Source organism: Lemur catta, chromosome 6 (genome assembly GCF_020740605.2).
Source record: "Lemur catta isolate mLemCat1 chromosome 6, mLemCat1.pri, whole genome shotgun sequence".
In the NCBI taxonomy this organism is placed as follows: Eukaryota; Metazoa; Chordata; class Mammalia; order Primates; family Lemuridae; genus Lemur; species Lemur catta.
Genome location: NC_059133.1, coordinates 42,064,824 through 42,087,778, shown reverse-complemented (window position 1 = coordinate 42,087,778; position 22,955 = coordinate 42,064,824). Strand labels below are relative to the sequence as shown.

The 22,955-nt window shown below is 39.4% G+C and overlaps 1 protein-coding gene across 1 annotated transcript in view; it reads left to right on the top strand.

Moving 5' to 3' along the window:
* The window catches only part of LGR5 (leucine rich repeat containing G protein-coupled receptor 5), a 123,594-nt gene that overhangs the window by 97,428 nt on the left and 3,211 nt on the right, over nucleotides 1–22,955 (top strand). Inside the window, exons 5-17 of the mRNA XM_045555148.1 lie at nucleotides 623–838; nucleotides 2,542–2,613; nucleotides 5,348–5,416; nucleotides 6,574–6,645; nucleotides 9,138–9,209; nucleotides 9,364–9,432; nucleotides 9,574–9,645; nucleotides 12,962–13,027; nucleotides 14,028–14,099; nucleotides 17,763–17,834; nucleotides 18,632–18,757; nucleotides 20,155–20,300; nucleotides 22,329–22,412. Of these exons, the coding sequence (XP_045411104.1) occupies nucleotides 623–838; nucleotides 2,542–2,613; nucleotides 5,348–5,416; nucleotides 6,574–6,645; nucleotides 9,138–9,209; nucleotides 9,364–9,432; nucleotides 9,574–9,645; nucleotides 12,962–13,027; nucleotides 14,028–14,099; nucleotides 17,763–17,834; nucleotides 18,632–18,757; nucleotides 20,155–20,300; nucleotides 22,329–22,412 (1,208 nt within the window). The remainder of the gene's footprint in view (nucleotides 1–622; nucleotides 839–2,541; nucleotides 2,614–5,347; nucleotides 5,417–6,573; nucleotides 6,646–9,137; nucleotides 9,210–9,363; nucleotides 9,433–9,573; nucleotides 9,646–12,961; nucleotides 13,028–14,027; nucleotides 14,100–17,762; nucleotides 17,835–18,631; nucleotides 18,758–20,154; nucleotides 20,301–22,328; nucleotides 22,413–22,955) is intronic.

The following is a 22,955-nucleotide window of genomic DNA, read 5'->3' as shown; positions in this document are numbered from 1 at the left end:
CTGGCATGAGCCACCACGCCCAGACTGTTAATTTTATTATTCATTTAAAATGTCAGAAAAACAAACATCTGCCTGACACAAATGGTTAGGATGAGCAAGAAACCCAGCAGTTTTGAGGCTTTTCGGCACTGTATTAAGAAAAGGGGGAGGGCCTGCCTCTGCTCTCCCTGAGGGTTATCTCTGACAGTTTTTAATAATTATTTCAGTTCCTTTTAATACTGAAATAATCTTTTCCCAGAGCTTACTGAATAAACTAGTGGATTAGTAAGTTTAATATGTTTAAAACAGTCCAGGAAAGCAAAGGCATTCACTTGGCTTGGGGTAGGAGGGAGGAAGAGGATGTCTAGCTGCTAGAAAGGAAAGCTAAAAGATCATCACGCTGAAACTTTATACCCCAGGGGAGGCCTCCTCATGCATGAAAGCAGTTACCCACAAGCCTGGAAGAGAATCCTAGCACCATGGAATGTTGGAGCCGGGGGACCTAAGTAGCAGTGGTTCTGCCCATGAGTGAGGAGGAGAGCCCATTAGGAGAGGAAAAACTTCCAGACATCGGGAGTCTTCCTACAGAGTCGATCTGCCTGGCTTTGCTCCCTCGTCCATTCTTGCTTTCTTCTTCACACAGGCGACTGGATGCCAACCACATCAGCTACGTGCCCCCGAGCTGCTTCAGTGGCCTGCATTCCCTGAGGCACCTGTGGCTGGATGACAACGCTTTGACAGAAATCCCTGTCCAGGCTTTCAGAAGTTTATCGGCATTGCAGGCCATGACCTTGGCCCTGAACAAAATACACCACATACCAGACTATGCCTTTGGAAACCTCTCCAGCTTGGTAGTTCTGTAAGTTTTATTGATTTTGCTCTCTCTTTTAACAGTTTCCAAATTCCCTGTAAGACCTTGGCCTTAAAACTGCTGCCCCTTCAAAGCATAAATGAGACGTTTTAAGGGAGGAAACCCCTGGAGCCCCCCCCCAAAATTACTCATAAATATTACAGTTGTGTAAATGACTTAACATTTGTTGAGCACCAGCTAACTGCCAAGCACCACTGAGTATACAAAGATCATAAAATACCATCTCTGCCTTAGGGGAGTCCATTGTATATTGTATAAGTAATCACCACACTGTACAATTAGTACAGTACCTAAGTTAATAAAGATTCCTTATTTTTTTAATAATAAATGGTAATTCAGGTCAAATTGAAAGATGCTCTCTTATTTAATAAGAACTTCTCGAACCCTTATCAAGGAAAGAGAAGTGAGAACAAACCCTTGACAGTGAGTTATGCATTTACACAGCTTTTTTCCCCAGTTTGTCTAGATTTTATTATTTTAGTAAACCAAAATTATTCCTAATAAGCAATAGTTTGAAAAATAATCAGTCTTCTTTAAGAATGTAGCAATATTTCTCCACATGTGTAACATAATAGCCAGTCAATGAGGAGGTGTCTTCTCACTATTTCTCCCACTACTTCATGCCCGCCCACCGACCAACCTACAGCTGCCTTCAGCCATTCCGCTTTATTACTTGATTACATATCTGTCTCTTGCACTGTAGTATGTATTCCTTTGAGGGCTGACCAGTATCTTATTCACCTTTTTAGGTTCCCCTCAATTCCCTTCCTCATATGTTGCATGTAGAAGATCCTCAATGAACATCACATAGATCTCACCTAAACCAGAATGTATTTATTAGAACAAAAATCTTAGTCTGAAAGGAAAAGAAATTTTTGGTGATATTAACAAATTCTATACTGAATTTCAAATACAAAGATGATGCCACTGACCCAGCAGAAGCTGGCTATGCGCTTCACTTTTCTTCCTCCATGAGAGGGATTTACAGAGATCCATCCATCCAGCTATTCTTTTTCACCCTGTCCTCCTTAAGCCCATTTTCCAAAATCCCCTTGGGAGTTGGTCCAGTTTTCAGTTATACACACAGCTGTTCTCACTGGCTCTGACCTAACTGACTTACCAGTTGAGCGAAAGAGGATAATTATGCACATTAAAACTGTGTCAAGATAACTAATCTCCTTGGGCAGCCAAAAAATCTGGTCACCATTCCCTGTGGCTGAAATCGTTTCCTGTTGACCTGTGGTCCCACACTGGGCATGTAGCCATTATATGCATTCAGCTTTGATAGAAAATGTGTTTAATACACCTAGGACCTTCCCTCTATCCTCTATGTCTCAATGGTCAGTATCTCTGCTTAACATCCTACATCCCAAAGCCATGCTGAACAACCTACGCTGGAAAATATGCTGTAAAACCTGAATTTACTTATATCGATCATGTTGATCATATTTTTATACACACCCTGATATCTCAAACCCAAAAGGTAAAATTGTGACTGTATTAAATTCTATGGTATAGAATCATCTGCGGTATGAGTGAATGGGGAATCTAGCCTCTTTTATAAAATGTTCATTTATATAATACATGCATTCTTTAGTATAACTTTCTTTGCATTTAAGCAATCAAAATCTTGTGCCTAAATTTGCTATGTGCAGTGTGCCCTCATGACTGTCTGTAATGTTCTCCTGCAGACATCTCCATAACAATAGAATCCACTCCCTGGGAAAGAAATGCTTTGATGGGCTCCACAGCCTAGAGACTTTGTGAGTTGACCTTTTGTTTGTTTCCCTTTTTTCAGTGTTTTCATGAATATTCTGAAGGAATTGAAATACCCTTAAAGCCAAACTTGCTGTTTGGTTTGGTTAATTGCCTGAGCTTTAAACAGACATTTATAGTGGCTTTATCTTATGCACACACACACACACACACACCCTACGGAGCTCAACAATAAACCTGAGATTTTATTTTAATCTAATGAGAGTAATAAATTAGAATCATTATAAGTTAAATGAGATGTTCTCTGCTGAGCAGTGACTGTTTGCTTAGGAATGTGTATTCTCTGTCAAGGGTCAATTCTGTGTTGTCACTCAGGCTCACTATTCATGAGTCTGGTACTCCCTGCCCAAGGAGAGGAAGCAGACTAGGCAAATGCTTGAGTCTTCAATCTGAAATGAACTGGCAACTCTTCAGGAAACAGTGAAGTTTCATGCTAAAGCAATACAAAAGACTAGAAAGTAATAATAGTTACCATTTATTGAGTATATCTATAATGAAATATTACAGTGATTCAATTACTTCTTACAACCATCCTATGAGAGAAGCTATTACTATCTTAATTTAGGCTCTAGTGAGGTTTAGTTATTTTACCAACATAACATAACTATTCAGTAGCAGAATTGAGATTTGCTTCCTTCTCTAGTCTGATTCTGAAATACATATTTACCACTATATTCTTCTTCCAAAGAATAGGTCAAAAATTCAGTTCCTAATTGGTACCTATAGTAAAAATAGAGTCCAGCCAGCTGACCATATCCTACACACTCTCCTAGAGCCAAGGTGGAGGTTCTTGAGTGCCACATCAGGGCCCCAGCCTTTTCCCAGGGAGGGAGCTGCTCTTCATTGCCCTGTTGAGTGAGACAGGCGTAATGAGGTGAGTGACAGGCAGAGAGGGTCCTGAGTGTGCTGGAGGAGAAGGGTGGTTGCAGCCATGCTCCCATCCCCACCCCCATGTTTTTAATACTCAAGTGCAATAAATCACACAGGGCACTGGATCTGCAATGCTGGCTGTGATCAGAAGTGCAGAAGGAAAGGACCAAAGACCACTTCTCCTGTGGCCCTGGGGCCCATTGTTCATTTGCATACAGAGTTTAGCAATTTGTAGATGATCAACTTAGCTTCTAACCAGGTCTAGAGGTCCACCAATTTCCTGAGGGACCATCTGTTAGTGGTGATCTTGTAGACAATGAACACTATCGGCTCTTTTTCCAGGGTTAAGTCCCTCTGTGTCTCCTCTTAGGTGCCAAAGATGAACTTGTCCAGGCAGGCCCTTGATGTCAACTTAATGACATAAACAAGCGGCTCCCATCAGCTGCTAGGAAAAATTAGAAATTCTCTCTTACCTACACAGGGCTGGGCTGGGGAATCTTAGCAATGGAAATCACCTTCCAGTCCTTTTGAACACGACAACAGGAACAAAAAACAAGATGGGCTTTGATGGGTATTTCCATAAATAGTCTTTCTTTTCCCCCATGTTTGGGATTAGGACTGAGGATTGCATATAAATACCATAGAGCAAAACATTTCAGGGCAAAATTCATGTGAGTCTTATTGTCTCCCCTCCCCCCATCTTGCCCAGGGCTACAGAGGATAAGTAAATTGGTTATTCCCAACCTCTTCCTTTTCCTCACTAGAAATCCAAGTAATTTATAAGGGCCCAATCCTCATTTAATCAAAACAGAGCATCTGGAGAGATTTACAAACAGGAAGAAAATTTATGTCCACAAAAGACACACGTTTCCTGCCTGCAGTATAGCTTAAGGACGGTTTGTGCCAGACAAGTAGAAATCTTGATTCATGTTTAACTCAGTCAAATTATCTCTCTCTTAAAATTAAATAGCAATTCTTCTTTACAGAGGTGATTCTAACCACATCTGATTGCTTGACTAAAAGGTTTTCCTGCGTCATCTGGGAAATCTACCATTCCCAGAGACTAGGAGGCAATTACTTTTTCATAGGAAGATGTAGATATAAGGTGGAGTAAGTCTATCAAATGCTTGTAAGTAATGAAATTGAGAAGCCAATTGTGTCATAACAGAGAGAGTAACTGATGATTTGAGATTGGTCATTCCATCCCTGTGCATGAGGGATAATGGAGCTTTGCCGCTCAGATCAAGGAAAACATCATACTTCTGATCTGAATCATTTGGGACCCTGAGGAAATTCTAGACCAGATGTCCTTCCTGAGACCACCCTGTATCACAGAAGCAGATCTCATCCAGGACTTCAGGTTGGGAGATGCAGGCACTCTATGGGAGTCAGGGACAACGCAGACCTCGAAGATGTCCTGTCTGCAAGAGGGTGAAGGGGGAAACAAGAAAGGGGTTGTGATCCAGGAGCCCTGAGGAGGGCAAATACAAGCTGGCGACTTAGTAAGCCAGGTCCAGAGGAAGAGCTCCAACAGCAAGCTGTCAACACCTGCCTAAGCATCCCTCCTACTTGGAAGTTAAGGCCACTGCATGTTCCCTCCCTTTTTTAAATGCCCCAGTGCCATTGAGCCTTGAGTCAGAAATTTCTCACGATCAGTGTAATAATCTTAATGCAGATACTTGTGGAGTGTTAGTTGTCAGAAAGCCAAGAAAATCTCTCTCCATAAAGAACAGGAATGAGAACTTTCCTCAGTAATATGGGTCAATTGGAATAGCATGTTAATTTCCTTGTAAATATGGTATATATGAATTTTTAAATGAAAAACTGAAAACACTATTTACTCATTTTCAGAGATTTAAATTATAATAACCTTGATGAATTCCCCACTGCAATTAGGACACTCTCCAACCTTAAAGAACTGTAAGTATTTAGGACAATTTTAATGGGAGAACTTTATTCTTTGTGAATTTATTTTAAAATGTGTGATTATTGTCTATATTGTACATAATATGACTTGCTAAAATACGTTTAAAGTTTATACAAATAATGGTTAAGTGCACTTAAAATATATTTTAATTGATTCTATCACCACAAATATCAAAGGTAACATTTTTTGTTTATGATGGGTTTCTCCATTATATATATATAAAAATATTAATATATATACATTTCTCCAAGCCATACTTTTCTCTTTTCCTAAGCCATACATACTCCCCCAACGTTTATATACTTTATAAGATGTATAGTAGAACTATAATGAAATTAGTTATTTGCTGAGCATTTCTAAAAACCTGAACATTTCTAGGTTAAATAAGTCTAGAACTGGATGAATAAAATTTTATGTACCTAGTAAAGTACAAGACGCTTTCACATACGTTATAGTTGACCCTTGAACAGCACAGGGGCTGAGGTGCCAACCCCTGCACAGTCAAAACTGCACCTATAACTGGGCAGTCTTCATTGCAGAGGGTTGGGCAGCCCAAAGACTACCACCCACCTCATACAGCCACCAGCCCAAATAAAACCCAAAGAGCACTGACTGCTCCTCTGCTATTCAGACAACATTAACACCAACAGATGAGAATCAGTTTGTTACTACAGACTCACTGAGCCGGGGCACCTTCCTTTGAGTCAGGAAATTTTGTCCTTATAAGGGGATTACTTAAATCTCTGTTTCACTGCAGCTTAATTTTCTCTCCTCCTAGCTTCAAATGGGGTCACGAGGAGTGAGCATAATCCTCTCTCCAAAGATAGCTCCCATTCTCTCAGGCTGTTTGTATGATGATGCTCTACTGGATATTAACAGATGGATTTCCTTTTTATAACATTAGATTATAAGTTTCCATGAAGTGCAGTTATTATTTTCAGGTTCTTTCTTCCTCTTTCAAGATGACAGCATGTGATTTCTTTTTTCCTAGAGAATAAATAAGGGCATGTAAGTTTCAAGATGCAGAGAGGAATTTAACCTTGTTCTCTGGTTACTAAAGGTGCTGATTATTGCCATGGGGGTGGGGGAAACTATTAAATAATTTTACCCCACCCATGATTTTCTATGAATTGTTTTTCTCTCTTTCTAGGGGATTTCATAGCAACAATATCAGGTCGATACCTGAGAAAGCATTTGTAGGCAACCCTTCTCTTATTACAATGTAAGTGACCGTAATGCTTTTTGGTTTTCCCATCCTAAGATACATAGTGTATATGGCACTTTTAAATATAATACAATGAATATTCTATATTTGCCTGAGTTTTATCTCAATGTAAGAATTTATACAAGAGGTGTATATGGATGTGTTTTTCCAAGTTTTAGCTGAATATCAAAATAATATAAAAGATTCTTTTTTTAGGATCTGATGTGCAGTGCACTACGCTTAGTATCTTCAGATGCCTTGTCTCGTTTCACAACAATTTTGTGAAATGCTTTTGGTTATCTCTGTTTTCTATGGAATAAAACTTATTTTTAGAGCATTAATGTCAAAGCCGCATAGTCATTCAGAACTTAAACATAAGTATACTAGAAACATAAATTATTATATACAATTGATGGTAGAGGTTTTATACTGTTTTGTACTAAGTTTCTATTTCTATTCATTATCAAGCCCAAGCATTGAGTCACGTTTATACAAACTAGGATGTAATTCTAGAAGGTACATATGTTGTAGAAAGGTGTATATGAGGATTTATATGACACAAAAGAATAAAATAGAGCTACAACTACAAAGTATAGCTAATTTTATGTTTCACATTTAGAACAGACAGAAGATTGATGATATACAGATATGTAGGAAGATGGAGATATATAAGCATTAGGCTGGCTCTTAGTTAAAAGACACCTGTCCGAGGCAAGCTTGGGGCACAGTATTGGCCTGGGGTCATGGGTGAGAGGTCTCAAATATGGAGGAAGAGAGTAAAAACAACTGTGGAACGTGACTCAGGGGCACTTCATGGTGGATGTTGGTCCTGTGCCAACTTGATTGAAAAGCTTTCTGGAACCATGTGGCATTTGTCACAAATAAGCTGGGATCCCAATTAGCATTGACAACTAGAAGAGAAAAAAAGCTATTCATTGTTTCTGAAATGTTCTGGCAATATTTTGGCAAACTAAGTGTTTTAAAGTGTATTGACAATAAACATTAGTCCTCATTAGAGAGTATTTACATATTAAGTGGTTGGCAAACAGCCTTTGCTCCACTTTCTGTAGCCACAGGACTGGTTTTTAACCACTCTTTTGATATGCTAATACCCCCTGAGGAGGGCTAACAGCGCCCCATATTTATTAGAGCTTCTACTCACTCTTTGAAAGTGTTGATCCCTTTCTCCCTGAAACACTGCTCTCCTTGCTCCTACACCTGTTTCCATCTCTTGCCACCACCAGCCCCTTCTGATGCCCCCTTGTCTGTGAATACTTCCCACCTCCAGTTGGACATCCAGTTCTCATTTCTACCTGCCAGTCCCCGTCCTATCCATATTCCCTTTTTATCCCCATTGCACAGCCTGTCTGCTAGCCATTACTTCTAGACTTTTACCAGTCTAGATGAGGGTGATGTCCCTCCCTTCACCGTTGGCAGGATCACCTCCCGTGAAGAGCAGCATCCGTCTTGTCACCCTCTTGCTGTGAAATATGCAGACATTCAGGATTATCTATTTACATTAAATGCAAACTCCTTACCCTGACATTTACAGCCCTCCACAATATGGCCTAAGCCAACCCTCCCAACCAGTTCCCCAAAGCTCTCCTCAATTACCCCAAGTCATAAACCAGACCAACTAGGCTATGCTCATAGAACAAAGCTCTTTCCAAATGCCATTTCATGGGATTTTTTTTTAAATCTCCCCCTAACACATAAGAGAGCTCCCTCCTGAGAACCCTAAAGCTCCTTATTTGTATTTGTGATATTTCTGCCTTATGCATACAAGCATGTATATTCATACATGCCCAGTGTCCATATGAACACATGAATGTGAACACAATTAAAGGCATACAAGCATATGGTATAGCTAAGGGCTAATGTGATATTATGAGGAAAAGTCCATTTTTAAATCATAAGGTGTATGTTCCAGCTCTAGCTCTTTCTCTTATTGATTAATTCCGAGGGAAAAGAAGAGATCAGAGAGTAGAAGGACAAAAGAGGACTAGGTTTGTTGGGAAACAACTATAACCCAAGTTCTGAGCCAGATGTTACACACACATGAGCTCTTTGAATTCTTAGGCAAACCCCACAACTAAGTATTATTATCTCAGTTTAATGAATTAGAAAATTAAGGCTCTGGGAGGTAATGAACTTGCCAAGGTATCTGAGCTTCAATTTCCTCCTTCAAAAGTGAAGAAAATAGTGTCTACACTGTGGATCTCAGAAAGTTGTTGCCTGGATCAATTGAACTATATATATGGAAGTGCTTTGTCAAATAGAAAGTAATAGACTGTTATTTATTTGTTGAATTTAATTGAGCTTACCAAAAGTTTCATACGGTAAGTCAAATCACTTTTTGAGGTTTGCCAGAAGCCAAGTAATCAGGTATGATATATAACATAGTATGATCAAAATTACATAAATACATTTAATGTATTTGTTCAAATTTTGAACAAATATTCATTTATCATTCAAGTTCTATACTAATATATTGGTGTTTGGATTTTCAGACATTTCTATGACAACCCTATCCAGTTTGTTGGAAGATCTGCTTTTCAACATTTACCTGAACTGAGAACGCTGTAAGTTTCCATTTCTCTTATAGGTCACTTTTCCCCTACAGGGTTGCTGTGAAAATCAATGAATATTATAGGTTGAAGTGCTTTGAAAATGGCAATAAAAATTACCCCAATCTAGAATCTTCTCCCAATAATACTTGAATACTCTTCCTTCTAGGACTCTGAATGGTGCTTCACAAATCACTGAATTTCCTGATTTAACTGGAACTGCAAACCTAGAGAGTCTGTAAGTACTTGAGTAGACTCTTGACTTCTCCCAGAACATACACTGCCCAGAGAGCTGGATCAGTCTTGACGTAAGGGAATCAAAATATGTCACAGTGTGATGCCTGAATGAAAGGATTATGTCTGGTTTGTGTTTTAACAGGACTTTAACTGGAGCACAGATCTCATCTCTTCCTCAAACCGTCTGCGATCAGTTACCTAATCTCCAAGTGCTGTGCGTATCAGTAAGGCAATAATGTATAAACAGGCAACTTCCACTTAGGGATGAAATGGCAGACATTATTTCAATAATCCTTCAAAAGGGGAGAAAGTTTTTTCCTTGCAGGTCTCCAGGAGGTCAGGTCTCCTTTGCCCTCTTTGGTCCAGGCCTCTGGAATGAGCCTGGTAGTGATGCTAGTGTACCCTCTGTTTCCAAGTCCCAAAACAGTCTCCCATCAGAGTTTCAGTTGGCATACGTTTTCTTTCAGAAAAGATATGAACAAGCCAAAATAATTTCATTTCCCCCTCTAAAGGCTTAGCAGAGCAGGATAAAAATAATATAGCGGATCAAGCACCCAATGTGGATGCCAAAATCAAAACTTGAGATATCAGACTCACACAAACCCTGATAAAGATGGCCAAACATACTTCCTGTATGGTTGTGGGTACCATGTTCTAGTGTTTCATCTAATGGTTAAACAGCTTGCATATGTGATTTCTATTGACTTGGGACTTTTTTTCCCCTGCCTTTCTCATGTTTTATGAAAAGTAATTGATAGGGATTGGAAGAGCCTTGTTTTGACCTTCCATTTTCAGCCTTCTCCCTCAATCCCCACTCAACCCTATTAGTGTCCTCTCAAGCATTGTTGGGACTAATGAAAAGACTGTTAGTCTCTTGCCATGGCTCTGCACTCACCTAGAGGACACCTGTGGCAGTTGCATGCTTGGAATTACGCCATAGGCTTTACCAAGCAGCAGTACTACAAGCAGCACCACGAATGTTAAGTGAATGAATGGGAATTTCTGCCACAGTGACCTTACCCATCCCCAGACTGCCGTGTCACCTCATACCCCTATTGCTCAGCGACATGGGGGTGCAATAACACTACATGGTAGCCTTGGAGTCAGTCATTCATATCCAAATGTGATGTGATGGTGGGGGAGGTGGGAAGTATAGAACAAATCCCTTCTTCTCTACCCTACCCTGCCCCGTGAGGTGTCTATACAGATGAGAAAACTGAGAGAATCAGGGAAGTTAAGTAACTTTGTCAAAGTCACACTTAAAGTAGCAGAGTGAAAATTCAAATGCAGTCAGTTTAATTGAATAACTTAGAGAAAGTGTGTACACTAGGTGGTAGAAATTTGGAAGGCCATCTTAGAATTCTGCCTACCACACCCAGAACAGGTATAATTATCCCCATTTCTTGAGGAAACTGGCTCAGTGACATGAATTGGATTTCACATACTGTAACTAACAAGTAGAGAGCCAGTGTTTAAATTGCATTTGTCTCCACTGCGTCACACAGTGAATGGTAAACTACCCAGGGCTAGAACCACAGAAACGGAGGCCAGCTGGCAAAATGGTTAAGAGCAAAGGCTCAGGGCCCTGTTTCTCTGGTTCAAATCCAGCCTCTCTATATACCAGCACAGTATGTTCAGCAATTATTATCCCTCTGGGGCTCAGTTTCCCAGTCTATAAAATGGGGATGTAGCCATTTCCTTCAGAGAATTATTATGATTAAATGACTACATGTCAAACACGGCACACCGGGAACATTGTAACCTCTCAGTCAATGTTAGCTCTTATCATTTTTCTCACTTCCTTTACACCATTATTCTTTTCTCAGGTTGGAACTTGAAAAGCCCAGAAGAACACAAATACATTAATGGCAGTATTTTGCCATTTTCAAAGCATTTTAACCTATAATATCTTTTGTTCTTTCCAACAACCCTGCAAGATCGGCAAAGCAGGTGTCTTCTCATGTAAGAAAGCTGAGAAAGACATATGCTTTGGCCAGTGTACCAACCAAGTATAATAAATTGAAGTTGAGACTAGAACCCAGGACCCTGACATCTAACACAGGGTGCTTTATTTCTCGTGGCAGTATTAGTCAGAGCTTTCCTCCTTTGGCTGAGTCGTTCAATGCGTACTTGTTATATGAGGAAATGGCACTGTATTATACATGAGTGGTTTTGCCCCCAACTTGCTTCACCCACATGAGATTACTTGGCCCTCACTTACTAGCTGTCATCTTAGGCAAGTCATTTCCTACTGTATGGGTATAATCATAGTGTCTTCCTCATAAGGTGGCCTCAGAGATTACATGAGATAATTCAAGTAAAGCCTTTATATAAGAAGTGCTTGGTCAATGTTAGCCATAAAAATCATTAGGTAGAAGGTAACACTGTGTCTTTATGTGGAACAAGGTTTTATGCACCCTCTACTAAGAGGTAGATGAGTAAGGATTGCCACTTTTGCAGCCTGCAGATATGCGTGCACCAAATTTTTATCAGCTTTGATAATTCATATATCCATTTTATTACATTTACTACTTTTCAAAAATACATACCATGTTACTAATAGGTGTATTTGTGCATATGTATAGGGTTTAGGGGATTTTTTTTGTGGGAGAGGCAGTATCTTTCAAACCTCTAGTTTAAACCACAAATTTGTGTTTGCAAGCAGCTTTCTTTGAACTATTTATGTGTAATAAATGACCTCTATTCCTATGTAAATCCCATTTATTCAATAAGTATAGAATAAAGTAATCAATTATAAGAATAGATTAATTTAAAACATCTTAGAAAACAGTATGATTTTTCAGTTGCATAGTGGTGATCTGGTTTTAAGAATTAGAATCAGGCATGGAAATGTGTTAGTTGATTAGCTAATAACTTTTAAAACATGAGACAAGTTCTTTTTATATATTTATGTTACTTTATCTACCAGCTTTCTTTTTTTTTAAGCTTTCTGCAAATTACAATGGCTTGTTTTAGATTAGTTATATTATACTATAAATATGTCCAGATGTTTTTGTTATTCTGTAATTTGTTGAGTTTGGGCTGAAGACTTTTTTAGATTCAACCCCACCCCACAGTGATTGATTTCAAAGTTAGTACTATTGTGCTATGTTTTGAATTGTTGAGTTTTTCAAAAGTTGATTAGAAAAGAATCAACAATGATTCTTCTTAGCTGTAGAGTTGTAGCAGCTCTTAGAAACAAAGGCAAAATTATTTAATTTACAATGTTACACATTGCAGTAAGATAATAGCTAGAACATTATAGATCATTACTAAAAAATATAAATAAATTCATTAAGTAAATTATCTAAATCAATTAAAGAAGTATAACAGTTATATTTCAGTAAATATTTGAATCTACTGGGTACTCTACTAATGCCTATGACTACCTGCCCCATGTCAGGGCCATGGAAATGTTCAGAGTCCGCCTTTGGGAAATGTAACAGCTTGGAGGGAAAAGAAGAGCAAAGCATGTCTTCTTATGATTCATATGTAACAAGTTTTCTCTTTTTGCACCTTCTGTTTTTCAGAGATCTGTCTTACAACCTGTTAGAAGATTTACCCAGTTTTTCGGTCTGCCAAAAGATTCAGAAAATGTACGTCTAAGAATCTGTAAATCACCTAGCAAAGATCAAGAACCAAAACTCACATTTCTCAGGGTCATTGGTTTATTTACCGTGTGGTTCACTGGGGCGACATTTGATGCTTTTCCTTCTTACATACACAAGGTGTGACCGTGTAGCGTGGCTAGATAGTTGGGAAACACAAATAATATTGTTTTTTCATGCATTATGCTATAATATCAGTAAAACACTTATGTATTTGGTTTGTTTTTTCCTAACTCAGTGTACTAGTGAACTAGATTTGTTTGAACTTTAGAATTTTTCTTCTTTTACAAGTACAACCAAACTTACCTACCCAGTGAGTGGCATTATTTTTGAATACGGCGGGGGGGGGGGGGGGGGGGGGGGGGGCGGGGCTTGAGTTTGTTGGTGTGTTTGTTTCACAGTAGTCTCTCTAGAGGAGGTGCCATCTCTGTCATATTTGAGGTGCCATAGATGCTACTTGTGCATGAAACATTTTAGAATTCCTCTCTTAAAATTGCCTCCCCCACAAAACATCAGCCTTGTTGCTTTATAGTCACACTTCAGTTTTGATCAAAACAATATTAACCATCTGTCCTTTCACAGTTTTTCTCTGAATGCCTCTGGGTGATTAAGGGAGAAAAACAAAGTAAACCCATCTTTAAAAGGCAAGGATTTGATCCTCCTTGAAGACCCTCAATGCAAGAAAGGCTCAGAAGGCAGCACCGGGAGAGGAGTCCTCCAGTGTTTTGAATGATGATGGCATGTTTGGAATACGGTTTTATATCCTCCCAGGGGAACTAGTTGCTTTGAAATAGAGATAATACTTATTTGAGTATATAAATTTTAATGTTCGTTTTTAAACAAACAAATAGAAATCAGTCACTTGATAGTCACACTTCATGTGTTCCTTTGATTGAGGGCCGGTAATCCCTCTGTAAAAGTTCTCTGAAGTCTGTAATCTTTGAAACCAGTAACTTTGAAATCAGTCTTTGCAATTCTGTCATTTCAGTGACCTAAGACATAATGAAATCTACGAAATCAAAGCGGATGCTTTCCAGCAGTTGCTTGCTCTCCGATCTCTGTGAGTACCACCTCTCCGCGTCGTCCCCAACACAGAGCACGCACTTTCCCTTTTGAGCCTTCCCCTAATGTTAGTATTTTCTTTTCAGTGAATACTCATCTGGTGGGACCCTTGGGCATATATTTGCTATGATAAAGCAATATATTGCTGACAATTTCCAGGAATAAATTTAGAAGCAGTGAATTTGCAGTTGTGCTCTTTACCAGGCAGCAGGCACGACACTTAGATGAAGAGGAAGGAGGCCAAGCTGCTGAACAGCCTACCGAGTGTGTTCCCGTCCACAGCCTGGAATTGGCAGGGATGATTCCGCATACAAAAATGGGATGGTCACACAATTCTTTCTCCTGCTTTTCTTTCCCAGTTAAGCAGAGTTTTTCAACATGTTTCTCAAAGTGCTTAATAATCACATGGGAACAACGGTGAAAAACACAGATTCCAGGTCCTCACCTGCCTCATGAGTTAGAATCTCAGGAGTGGGCCTGGGAATCTGCATTTTAACAAGTACACTAAGGTTTGAGCACAAATGTCCTCAGAAATGCTTCCGTGGCTCAGGCAACTAAGATTTGTAAATACCTGTATTTAATTCCATTTGATTGAAACACTATATATTAAATTTAAAAAAAGAAAACTTATGAGCAGATTATTTTATGAAATAACAGTTAAAACTTTTCTATACTGAAACTGGATTTCAACATGATTCTGATGAATGGTGATGATATGCAATGTTTAAACTGCAGTATGTTTGTGAAAAATCTTTCTCTTTTGCTGACCTCCAAAGTTTTTTTTAAATAATACCATTCCTTGAAAGACTTGAAATTTACCTTTAACAATCACTTCCTCCCAAAAATTTACCTTAAGATCTATCTGGTTCTGAATTTAGTCATGTTGCCCTTTCCTTACTTTTGGTTTAAATCTGCTTGTGTAGTGCTTTTCCTTATTTTTTTTAATAAGTGTGAACAAAAAATACCTACTTTCATTACCTGTCTTATTCACCAGGTTTGATTTCTGACTGTTTCAAAAGTCAGTTTTATAACTGAGCTCTAAAGATACCAAAAGAATGTGACAGACTCTGAAAAATAAATATCTGAATCCCCCTGAATTCCTCCTTCCCCTTGGACCTCACATCCAGCCACTCACCAAACTCTGCAAACTCCACTTCATCCACTCAACTTTTCTACCACAAGCCCACATAATGATTCATTTGTTGTCACCATCATTCTTGTAACCAGTCCTCCTGCCATCTGTCTTCTGTCTCTACCCATTCATCTCATTCTCCAAAGAGACATAAAAATATTTCTTAAATAGAAGTCTAATCATGTTAACTTCTCTGCTTCAAAAACCTTCTGTTATTCCCCTATGTCTTCAAGGTCAAGACCAAACTTCCCAGCACCATTCTTCAAAATCTGATCCCAACCTCCTGGCAGGGTCCTCTCTCTCCCCTTGTTCCTCCTGTTGCCATTGCCTATGGATTCCTCCTATCCTGACCAGTCTCCCTGCCCATTTCACAGGAATAAGTTCTCCTGTCTTGGAGCCCACTTTGCACCCTCTGTGCTACAGGACTTAACACCCAGCACTGTCATCAGGTAGACCATGCCCTATCTGAAAACAAGAATGTTTTTGTCTTTTTATTTCCAGGGTCTAGTGTGGTCGCTCTCATTATTTACTTAAAAATTCAAACATGTTCTGAGCAAAAGATCAGGGACCCTGAAGCCAGTGTGCCTGGGTTGGAATCCCAGGTCCTGAGACTTTGGGCAAGTGACTTATTACACTGTTTCTCTGTTTCCTTATCAGTAAAATGCCTGTTAGGGTTGTGTTGAAGGTTATGAGATAATACATATAAAAAAACCTCATAATTGTACCTGGCTACGTAGTAGTAACTATGCTATATTATTATTAATAGAACACATATATAGCCTTTAGGGTGTATCAGTGAGGGCCCTGGCAGGAAACAATTCACCCCAGATGGTTCAAATGAATGCACACTTAATAGGTGTTGGCAGGGAGCAAGCAAGAGCATGGTGTGCGGAAACCAGCACCATCATGAAGACTGGGGCTAGAATCGCAGGGAGGAAGTGGTGTGTCCAGAGCGCAGGAAGAGCTTACGCATGGAAAGGGGTTGCAGTGATTGGGAAGGTGTGCAGCTGCCATCAGAGATATGGTTCCAGAACAGGGAAGGAGCAGACCACAAGTGCCCCGACCTCTCTCTCCTCCCAGAAATTCCAGCGGGAACACAACTGAGGCCAAGAGGGAGCTCTGGGGAATGCGGCCCGGCCCGCAGGATCCGGCCAGGCACACAGCAGGGCAGGAAAGCAGAGATGACGCCTCCGGGGCTGCTGGGAGAATTCCAGCACACAGGCTCGAGAATGGAAAAGGAATTTCAGTCCTTTGAACACATAAATTCTCACATATTTACTCAAAACCCAGTCAATTCACTATAAAGCACCATAGCAGGACTTGGCCTACATTGCAGATATTCCACTCTGTGAAGGTCACCCAAGGCACCCAGGTTCTACTTACGTCTGCCAAAGAGACTTCGACAGATGTGTTACTGGCTCACATCAGTAGTCACTTATTTCTTGAGCAGCTCAATAGAAGACAGTGTCCCGCTCAGCTACCCAGAGCCCAGCGCCATGTGTAGCTCTCCCACCTTCCCTACTTTTCCTCCTCTTGTTAGCTGCAATTTTCTTCTGTTCTGGGATCAATGAAAAGAGCAAAATGAATACACTTCCACTTTCCTCCAGCAAAGGAGGAAAGTTCCCCAGAGACCTTTTCACATGAGAATGTGAATATTCTGTGAATATCCTTTATTCAAGGTAATTCAGGGGCTCAATATCATAAACTTTTCTGCACCTGAGAAAAGTTGACTTTGATCACATTTGGTTTTCTCGGACGCCTACATCTTAGTTACCCTTATTTGTTAGGCATTTTAAAAGTAAAAATCTTAAATCCACAGTCCCTTCTTTAAAGCATAGAAGTTCTTATCCCTGGTAAATTTTCTGCAGAAGTTTTTGAAAAGGGTTTCATTCCTGCTTAATTATCTACGTTTCATTACGTATGTGTGGCAAGTGGATTTTATTTCCCCATAAACTGTAGTTTTTCCTTGCTATCAAAGGATTCTGTTTCTAACAGACATTAGCTCCTATTTTATTCATAACCCAGTTCAGAATTTACTTGTCAGTATCCCTTCCTGGAAATTTTCTTGAAAGTATCTTTGTGTTTCTCTCAAGGCCTGACATAGCTGAGTGATGTACACAGATTTTTTCTTGTTGTTGAGTTTCATTATATATCCAGGAATATTTTATAATTTAAAACTTATCAGAAGAAGAGCCTGAGAAGTTTCTGTCTCTTCTCACACTCCTACCCCCACTCATTTTATAAAATCCCTAATAAAATTTTACAACCATGTTAAAGTCAACCTTTTAGCAAGAAAAAAGACTAAAATATCCTCCTGAATGAATTTTTCCTTGATTGCTTTAAACAAGGCTGATTTAAAGTTCTTTGTCATTTTATACCACTAATATCTTAATCTGAATGGCAATTTGATGAGTTGATTCTGATCTGAATAGAAATTACATTTTGGTAGAAGACTGAATGCATATGGTAAAACTTCACAGGTTCTTTTTTTATATAATCGTTTCATTTGCCTTTTTTTTTTTTAAATAGGAATTTAGCTTGGAATAAAATTGTCATTATCCACCCTAATGCATTTTCCACTTTGCCATCTCTAATAAAGCTGTGAGTATTTAATTACCTGTTTATGGCATGTCTTTTAATAATTGGGGGCCATGTAGTTAATTGAAAGCTGGGTTTTGTTGAGGAAGCTGGAAAGCCACAGGTTGCCTGCTGTCCGTGTTCCCCACACCAAGAGCTGTGTCCCAGCCGGGGCGGAGCCCTCCTGCTCCTCTAAGGCCGCTTGGGCCCTTAAGTGGATAACTAAAGATCTGGGTGACAGCTGGCTCTGGTTATTCAGGTGAAGTCTATTTTTGCAGAGTAATCAGGTAGAATGGAATAAGGTGTCCATTCAGTTCTGAGGGGCTTTCATTTTATTGTTTTAACTGATTGAAAACCTTTCTGTCCCTTCATTTCCTCCCTCCACTTCCCATCTCTTGCTTCTTCCTTTCTCTGTCTCTTGTCTGATAGAGAAAAAAGGAAACAGTCCTACAGAAGTCAGGAGAAGGAAGGGAATAAATAAGCCCCCTACACTTTTCATCTCTCACTCCTAATCTGGTCAGCACCACTTTTCTAATTAAATGTAGCACCTTCCCCTTGATTGTAAATGTCCCCACCTAAACAAATGAAGCTGACTCTGGAACAATTTGGATGAAATTAAAACTTCCCTCACCCCGGAAATCCTGACTAAAAAGAGTTATCAGGAGCTAAAATCAAAATGGTTACTTTTACCATTAAGAGTAAGGACCCTGCTCAGACGTTTTTATTGAGCAGTTTAATGATCTTTAGGTTGCTTTTTTTTTTAACATAAATGTTTTATGCTAACACAGACTAAAAGCCAATTGTTGTTTGATGTTTTGCAGGGACCTATCGTCCAACCTCCTGTCGTCTTTTCCTGTAACTGGGTTACATGGTTTAACTCACTTAAAATTAACAGGAAATCATGGCTTGCAGAGCTTGATATCATCTGAAAACTTTCCAGAACTCAAGTGAGTTTGTCATTAAAACTAATAAGATACATTTGTGGTCATGTGAAATAACAGACGTATTATGGTGGTTTTCTAAATTTATGAGGTCATGGGACGCTTTTGAATTGCGTTTCATGCCCTCAAGTCCCTTACCGCTGGAGCATTGTTAGGACAAGTCCTGAAGTGGGAGAATGTGTCTTCCTGACCATATTTCCTTTCCTTCTCAAAGATGCTTCCCAGAATCACAGAGTGCATGGAAAGAGTTTGAAAACCATTGATCCATGGTATATAAACTAGGGCATGTAATTAAATAACATCATAATATTATTGTACTCCTGTGTACAATTTTTAATTTATCTAGCTTGTGTGTAGATTCTAATAAAATGTACTCAATTAATATTTGTTTGAAGAAATAGTACTTGTTAAAACCTACTATTCTTATCATTGATAAAGAAGCATCTTAAAAGATTATATATGTATTTTTTATTTTTTTTTTATTTTTATTTTTATTTTTATTTATTTTTTTTTTTTTTTGAGACAGAGTCTCACTTTGTTGCCCGGGCTAGAGTGAGTGCCGTGGCATCAGCCTAGCTCACAGCAACCTCAGACTCCTGGGCTTAAGCGATCCTACTGCCTCAGCCTCCCGAGTAGCTGGGACTACAGGCATGAGCCACCATGCCCGGCTAATTTTTTTGTATATATATTTTTAGTTGGCCAGATAATTTCTTTCTATTTTTTTTGGTAGAGACGGGGTCTCACTCTTGCTCAGGCTGGTCTCGAACTCCTGACCTCGAGCGATCCACCCGCCTCGGCCTCCCAGAGCTAGGATTACAGGCGTGAGCCACCGCGCCCGGCCCTATATGTATTTTTTAAACCACAATCCTTTTTACAGACTTTTAAAACCATGAAAGTAATATGATCCCAAAAGAGAGTTTGGAAAGCAGAAGAAACAACAAAAATCTAAAGAAAGTCTCCTTAGACAACATTTTAGGTTATTTCTTCCAGACTTTGTTTTTAGTGTATTTTTAATTGTTAGAATCAAAGTGTTCATACAAATTTAAGTCATGTTTTAGTCACTTAACATTATACCATAAGCACTTTTTAATGTTGTTACAATTTTTTAGCAGTCATTTTTTAATCTTATTTTGGAAATGTTCCATCATTTCAATGATGGAAGTTACATCACTCAATTTCAGCAGTTATCAACATTTCACAGTGATAATTTTTAATAACTTTGTTGTTGCTATAAGTAGCACTGTAGTAACACCTTTATGCCGATAACTTATATTTTGGATTATTTATTTAGGCTAAAATCCAAATGTAGAATCATTGGGTGAAAGAAGATGAACACTATATTTAATGATCCATTTCTTTAAGTGTTTTTTGTTTCATTGTTTTTTATTTGTTTCCTTTCAAAGGGTTATAGAAATGCCTTATGCCTACCAGTGCTGTGCATTTGGAGTGTGTGAGAACGTCTATAAAATTTCTAATCAATGGAATAAAGGTGACAACAGCAGTATGGATGACCTTTATAAAAAAGATACTGGAATGTTTCAGGTTCAAGGTAAGACCTGCTATGTTATGGTGGTGAAATTATGCCTGGAAGGGTCTTGAAAAGCCACCAAACAGATCGTCTGAACTCCAGACAAGCCCCTGTGTAGCCACCCTAACAAGCTGAGAATCAATCACACTTTGTAAGGACTCCCTCAGAAAGAGAAAGCTCCTTTCAGATTCATTCTACAATTTTATCTGTTCTGTAAGTGAATTCTTAATATTTACATAGATCCCCCTTAGCATATATTATCTTCAGGGGTGATTACTTATATCAGCGTTTCCATAAACTTTTAAAAGGGTCCCATCCTTGTGGATAACTTTTTCAAACATGACTCGGAACCCTTTTCTCCAGAAGACAAAATCCATTTTTATTCTTACGATAGGCATTTTAGGTTCCTCCATATTTTAGTAGAAGGGCTTAAGAATCCAACTTTTTATCCAACTAATTCTAAATCATTCTCTCCTACCCCCCATGGAGTTATCTTTCAGGAAAGTGAAATGAGATAATGTCTGTAAAACACTTAGCTTTCCTTGAAGTAAGACATTACTTAAACAGAGAGCAATGCAGCTCAAACCACACCTGTGGTAATGAGGAGCCACTCTGGGCATCAGCCCCTCCTTTCCCTGCCAGACTTGCAGGTTTGTACAAAGTCTAAACAGACCGGCTGCTCATGCTTTGAGCCCTAATGATTTGTTGATTCCAAAGTAAGTGTGATTCAGTCTGTCTGCAGATTACCTTAACCTGTCTTCCTGCCTACCTGTCTAAGAAGCTGATATCTTGGCCCTTGGTTTTTTTGTTTTAGGCCACAGCATGTGTCTTATTCTTATTCTTGCTTTAGTTTTTGCATTTCCTGACTCACCCACTCTAATTTTTACCACATTTATTCACTCAAGGAAAAAACAAAACAAAACAATTGGAGCGCCTACTATGTGCCAGGCACTGTTCTAGGCTGTGAAAGTACACAACAAACAAGAGAAAGACGGTCCTTCGTAGACTTTATTTTCCAGGGTAGTGATTCTCAACCCTGGGCCACATAATAGAATTAAACAGTAGCTTTTTTAAAATATTGATTCCCAAGTACCAAATGAAACCAATTAAATCTGCCGTTTTGGGAAAGTGTATTAGATCACAAAACTCTTAGTTTCCTATTTCTTGGATAGCTAAACCAAACACCACTGTAGCTTCTTGATTTGTTCTTTGTGATGCAGAATTCCCCAGGGAAGACTGAAACTGTATCTGATTCTCCCTCTTGTGTTCAGAGAACACAGCCTAGAACATTTGCACTGTAGCTATCATAGTATTAAAAAATTGGATAAAGTGGTTCCTGCTCTGAATGGAGAAGTCCACAGCCTTTGCCTAATTTAAGTCTGCAGTTTGGGGCCATCACAAGCTCTAAGGAACAAGAATAGAATGAGATAGTTTAGACGTTACAACCTAGAGTCTGGGGTCATTTTCCCTCACTCCCAGTTGTGCTAGAACAGTATGTCATAGTAGCTGGAGTAGACATCCAAAGGCAACCTTATAACAGACTTGCAAGAAAACCAGAGCCCGCGGAAAAGCAGGATGTCTTGCCTTCAGTTACCTTTGTGATGGTTCATGTGTCAAGAACAACCCAGGGCCGGGTGCGGTGGCTCACTCCTAGCACTCTGGGAGGCCGAGGAGGGCGGATTGTTTGAGCTCAGGAGTTAGAGACCAGCCTGAGCAAGAGCGAGATCCTGTCTCTACTAAAAATAGAAAGAAATTATATGGACAGCTAAAATATATACAAAAAAATTAGCCAGGCATGGTGGCGCACGCCTGTAGTCCCAGCTGCTCAGGAGGCTGAGGCAGAAGGATCGCTTAAGCCCAGGAGTCTGAGGTTGCTGTGAGCTAGGCTGACGCCACGGCACTCACTCTAGCCCGGGCAACAGAGTGAGACTCTGCCTCAGAAAAAAAAAAAAAGAAGAACGACCCAGGACTCTACTCTCGGGGATCTGGGATGTCTTGAAAAGAGAGACAGAACTAACCTAACCATTCCAGGACTTCTCGTTCCTGTAGATGAGCGGGACCTTGAAGATTTCCTGCTTGACTTTGAGGAAGACCTGAAAGCCCTTCACTCAGTGCAGTGTTCACCTTCCCCAGGTAAGAAAGGCATCGAAACCACCTCAGCAGCAGCCTCCACCATCGACTCTGAGTCTGTCGGTAACACTGTGGCTACACTTTAAAAGCAAAATCTGTGCCTTCTTTGTGGCTCATCAGTGTCCCTCATGGGGGCGGGGTTAGGGTTGGGGGGGCCATTAGGGTTGGGGGGGGCCTGTAAAATACAAACACTCATTCTCTGGAGCTCTCTATTTGCAAGTAAGATTGGGAGAAGATATTTGAAACAACTTAATGGAAACTAAAGAATAAAGCATGTCGTTAGAAGCATATGTAATTTTTTAAACGATATTAATAATTCAGCCTGAAATATAGTATGCTATAGTCTTACTTTGTGTAATAACTGATTTTTGAGGGTGATTTATTGTAAGTCTTCCCTTATAAATAACCATTTGATGAAAGCAAATAATAGTTGGTACAGATAAGTTTTTAAAAAGAAAGAAAAAAAAATATTAAATTCACTTAATAATTTGTCCCATTGCAAGAAACATGATGGGCCAGTTGGAAAAAGATGGCTAAGAAGGGCAG